Source organism: Austrofundulus limnaeus, unplaced genomic scaffold (assembly GCF_001266775.1).
Source record: "Austrofundulus limnaeus strain Quisiro unplaced genomic scaffold, Austrofundulus_limnaeus-1.0 Scaffold181, whole genome shotgun sequence".
Classification (NCBI taxonomy): domain Eukaryota; kingdom Metazoa; phylum Chordata; class Actinopteri; order Cyprinodontiformes; family Rivulidae; genus Austrofundulus; species Austrofundulus limnaeus.
The window spans coordinates 1,082,660-1,088,223 of record NW_013952583.1 but is presented as its reverse complement, the minus strand read 5'-3'; the positions used below and the strand labels follow the sequence as shown (position 1 = coordinate 1,088,223).

The following is a 5,564-nucleotide window of genomic DNA, read 5'->3' as shown; positions in this document are numbered from 1 at the left end:
GTCTAATATTATTAATAATATAATAATTATCAAAATATTATACCATTTATAGTACAAGTTGTTTTTTTCTTTTAGTATAATTGTATTTATTAATAAGGAGTTTTGCATTTTATAATGTGAGATATCAGTTAGAACTGTTTCTGCACAGTTTTCCTCTGTTAATGGCTTTAGTATTTGTGCAGAGCTTGATGTGTTTTAAATGGTTGTTCGTTCATCAGCCGTCTCATTACCAGAAGCACAGCAGCCTGCATAATRGAGGAAAGCAGAGTTGTGGTTAACTGCAAAAAAATAAATAAAACATGAAACTAGGCCAGACATGTTTTTAATATAATTACTAAATGACATTTAAATACTTGGAACAAAAAATACAACTAAATCTGGTCATCAGACACAACAAACACACTTCATGATTACTTTTGATTGTGAATTTAAGAAGTCCTAACTGCATTTRCTCATTTACTGTATGTTCAACTTCTATATGCAAATTTACCAACATGAGGTAAGAGTTTGCACAGGTCCCCAGCTAAGAACCTTTACTAACAACAAAGTGCATACACAAAGAAATAAGTAYGAATACAATCCAGTTAGACTAGATWGATATTCTTAAAWATATATTATATACTCAAAAAACTGATGTTAGCTGCCTGTGAGAAATTGCAGGTTGTGTATAAACATTTAGAAAGGAAAAATTGATGCAACAAAGGTTAATGGGGTAAAGGTAAACTGGGTGAAGCTTCTATGAGTTTGAAACAAAGATACACTTTTTTTTTTCAAATTCAGWTTTTATGTGTAGGCAATAAAAACATGCCATAATTGAAAATAGGCTTGATGCTTTTTGGCATTTATTATAACTAGAAAAATGTCAAGTTTTGCGACGCCACTTTTACAAAAAAGTACATCTTTTGTTGTTTGTTTTTGTGAAATTTTAAAACTCCGTTAAATGAATAAGTTACTTCTTGTTGCTATGGGCAAAAAAAAAAGTTAGATTTAGAACTACATAATAAGTAGGGCATGTGTAAAACTCAAGGCCTGCAGGTCAAATTTGGCCTTCCACATCAGTTTATCTGGCTGGTGASAGCTTCASAGTTGTATTAATGTCTTAAAATAAGCATATTTTGCTTTAAAGACAACATTGACCATAACCTACATCTYCTAATGTATGTTGATTATTTAACCAGACTGCTTCCCACCACTAGGTGCACAGGGTTCAGATAGCTGGCGAATTTTGTTGTGTAAAATCTGTTTTAAGCTGCATTTTCACCAGCTACTTTTTAAGCAGCTCAGATGTACTGGGAAGTGGGAATTTCCCACTTACAAGTTGTAAATCTAAATGGGAACCCCCCCTCCAGTGGGAATTCCTTGTTGGAAAGTTGGAGCAACTCCCAACTTCCACAGTTCAGAAATCAAAATGGCAGCTACTCACCACAACTCAGCAATGAATAAAACMCTCTTACTTGTACTTTAGTATTCCTGTATTATTTCTTTCATATTTAGTACATGCAGTACTTTTCAGTGTTTATAAGAGGGCATGTTGAAACACTGTTTCTATGCAGGACATACCACGTAGAGCTCGGGTATTGTTTGTTAGTGTTCAATCGTAGGGCTGAGTACTAATCAATGAGACGAGGAAYGTGATGTTTCATGTTTAGTTGAAGTTAAACACAAACATTGAAGTTGATTCCAAATGGCCCTTTGGGCAATCATGATGCTCATGTGGCCCTCTGTGAAAATGAGTTCGACACCCCTGAAGTAGAGGTACAAAATGTCTTTGTATTTGTCTTTGTATTATGCCAGTTTCACATTAATAAACTTAATTTACAATATGTTCTATACAAGCATTCTTTGGGGCTGTGGTAGTTCAATGGTTAGTGCCACAGTCTTGTAGGCTGCAGGTTCAAACCAAGGTTGTGTGAGGAATGGCTTCTCGTTGAAAATATTTAGCAAATCTTCTGTGTGAGTTGTAATGTTGTCTTTTTAATGCTTTATTGTTTATGTATTTTTAATGCTATGTTGTGTTCTTATCAACACGGACTGGCTTCATTCACTTCCTCCAACGTTGTTGCTAAACTAACTAGCAGACACTGTGCAGAAAATCCACGTTCTGTTCTCTGATTGGCCTGGACGAAATGCTCCMGAAGAAATCATTGTCTATGGGAGAAATCCCAGACTGAGCAGTGAAGGGAAACTAGAATTGAGCGGAACAGCGTAGGAAGGCAAGGGCCAGGCYACCATCCAACTAYCTCCAAAGGCTTTCGATGCAGGGGCGGAGACAGGGRGTGGCCATCGCCACCCTACWAAATTCATTGGCCACCCAAACTGCTGCTTTGTCAGCAGAATTTTGGCAAAGCTATTTATTTCTATACTCAAAATGTRCATTTCTACTGCACTGATCAGACAGATAATTCTCATGATGTAATTGTACATGTCTGTGTRAATAAATAAGAGAAGAAACATGATTAAATCCACAGCAGATTGCCATACAGGAACAAAAAAATAGTCATTTTCCGGCCCATCCCTGTGTGATCAGTGGTCCTAGTCTGGACAACCCTATAAAAATTGTCTGGCCGTGCCACTGCTTCAGTGACTGTCTTTAAAAGCATTTTGAAAGTTCTTTTGGCTTTGCAAAACTAAAACTGCAATAAATAGTAGAGTGACTATTATACTTAAAATATATTCACTGAGTTGTCCAACTTATGACCAACTGATGATACCTTTCCTAAAAGGAAATTTTCTCTAAGATGTCAGCATTATGGTTATTTGTTTGAATAAAGTAAATCTATTTTAAGAACGTACTGACAGCAAGTCTTTGTGGTTCTGTATTGTTACATGTGTGATTGATCAAAGTGATACAAGRTCTAAGCTAAATGTGTTGCACCTCAGTGAGATAAACCAGCTGGAAGCCCCAGATAATAGGATGCAGCATGACCTGTAAYGCCATCTTCAGCTTTACTTGACAGCCCTAAAATGAGAGAAAAGAAAATCAAAACAGTGAATGGGTTTAATGTTCACACAGTGCTTTCTAAATGTTTTCAGCTGTAATAAATTACCTCTTTGTAAAGCAGCCATGGCTGATTCACAGTGGCGTTACATGAGCTGAAAATAGGGTCACAGCAACTGTGAGGAACTGAAAGTCCACCAGTTTGAATGAACCATGAGGTTTTCAGCCAGTCTGTGTAGTTATGGACACCACAACACAGGAGCTAATGATGATCAAAACACAAAGAACTCATCATCAATCAATTAAATCCTGTAAATCTTTTAAAAACAGAAATTTGCAGAACTGCACAACATACATACAGACAAATTTAATGTATAATCCCATTCAGTGTGCACACACCTTTTCTTGAGCCATGTCRACAGTTCGAGAGTTAATATCCTGACTGCTGCCGGTGTATTTCTGAAACACTTCACTGATAGGAGCTACCTCTAAATCCACCTGGACAAAACATCAACGGAAAAGAGGAGCAGARACATTTGCTGCAAGAATAACCTGGTGTGGTTACAACACAACTACCAAACCATTAGCATGTTTTGTATACATACCTGTTTATAGTGGATATAAGCAAACAATGAAGCTGTGCCTTGCAGACAAAACACCATAACTAGAAAGTAAACAAACTGAAGGGGACAAAAATCAATGCATGCAGCCACAAACACTGATATTATGCAGCAAATTGAAGAACCTCACCAGTCCTTGGTGACAGGAGGAGTCCTTGAGGTGCATCCAGGAGCCGAGGCACCCGGTGACAAACAGAAAGGCACCACTGCAGATTGCGAGGACAGCTGGAAGGGTGATGTACATCTGAGAGGTAAGCAGGCTGTAGTCTTTGTATTTGAACAGAAAGTTGAGTCCAGTCAGGGCCACAGCCARCCCCACCACCTGGGAAATTAAAGATAAAAAAGGAAATGCTGTATTGTWATCATCATAAGGCTTGTTTTCACTGTGGAGGAGCTGCTGATCGACTCCAAGTACTCTACATAACTGAGGTGAAGGTTGGATCAATCATTAGTGTGATCACCTCGTTGTTCTCCTTGACAGATTGGYCCAGGCTCTGCATCGATGCCAATCAATCTCCCTCTCTGTTCTACCTAACAGGACTGTAAGATATTTAAACCCCTCTACTTGGTGCTGTAGATCAATCCCAATCAACCTTTGATCCAGATGAGACTGACGACCTCTGTCACAGTCTGTTTTTTTTGTTTTTATTGTTCTTGTGTTTTCTGTTCTGAGTTTGTTTCTGTTTCTTTGGTTCAWTGTTTTTGTCTCCTTGTGATCAGTTTGTGTTCCTCTGTCACTTCTCCCAGCACTTTTCCACAGTTAGTCTCTGTTCCTCAGTTTGGCCACGCCAGGCCGCACCTRTTYTTGTTTTGTTAGTCACAGCYGCAGCCACTCTTCCCATCAGCCTCAGTTCATATTCTTCTGTTTCTCACGACCCACCTGTTAAGCATTATGCATCTTGCAATGTCCCGACTGGACCGTCCCATATTACTCTTGTGATTATTCCTCAAGTGTGCATTAGCAGTTTTTGTTTTCACAACAACATTATTRTTTGGTCAGAATAGGTTCCTTGTGTCAGTCTGCATTTCTGGGTCCAACTTTTTGATATCATGACAACCTCCAAATTGGAGGTGCCGATCTCAGTGCAAGACTCAGTGAAGCCAAGWGAACCACATCCTCTGGCCAAAGAAGCAATCTGAAGCCTCCTAAACTGGAAACGTTTCACCTTTTGGTTGCACATAAAGGTTATGAACAGAATCAAGACAAATGACAACAATGGGAGTCCAACACTTACTAGAAGCAAGTYTGACTTATTACTAGCTGTTATTGTACAAAGATTGAATGGCTCTAGAACCCCTGCTCCCAACACAACTTGTAAGGGTACAACAAGGAATATAAACTCAGCACAAAAAATAAGGAAATATGTGTTTGGTAGATTGTTTATTTGTTGAAACAATGCTTCTTGGGAATAAATCTTATACTACTGGAAAGCCTTTTAAATAGTGCATCATTTGTAAGGAAAATGCATTTGTGGGATAAGCAGTAGAGTTGCGTATGTGGGYTGCGCTCATGAAAAATTTGCCAAATCTACTCTGCCAAACAGCWWATTTGTTGCTGTTGACTCTTGTCTTGAGCATCTGGTACACSCAGGTGCTGCTAATCAGGTGCCTAGTATAAGATTCATTGCCARGATGCATTGTTACAACAAACACACATTTCCTTATTTGTGTTGTCTAGTTGTAAGTCTTCTCTAAGGCATCACAAGAAGAAAGGTTGGGCAAACTCACATACACCCTCAATTTGCCCAATCCGACCAAAAGAGAGTCCGTCAGTAGATACGGGGAGACTGACGGACCTCCTCAAGGCCAGCCCATCTCCCTGATTCATATTACCTGCTACCCTTTTCTTTAATAATGACTCTCTCTCCCTCACAGCTCTTATTGACTCAGGCTGTGAACAGAATTTAATCGATAGCTCACTAGTCAAACAAGCCCAAATTGAGACCATCCCTTTGACTTCCCCATTAAGGGTCTCAGCTCATAATGGAGTTGGCCTTCCTCAGATA

The 5,564-nt window shown here is 38.8% G+C and overlaps 1 protein-coding gene across 1 annotated transcript; it reads right to left on the bottom strand.

Annotated features, from left to right (window-relative positions):
• Positions 1-18: 18 nt before the first annotated feature.
• tspan37 (tetraspanin 37) lies at positions 19-3,999 on the bottom strand. Its single transcript, XM_014018057.1, has 6 exons — positions 3,689-3,999; positions 3,544-3,618; positions 3,338-3,436; positions 3,048-3,200; positions 2,876-2,959; positions 19-245 (listed from the first exon to the last, which is right to left on the bottom strand). The coding sequence occupies exons 1-6, from the start codon at positions 3,800-3,802 to the stop codon at positions 168-170; spliced, it is 603 nt and encodes a 200-aa protein (XP_013873511.1). The 5' UTR covers positions 3,803-3,999; the 3' UTR covers positions 19-167.
• Between the last annotated feature and the right edge of the window lie 1,565 nt (positions 4,000-5,564).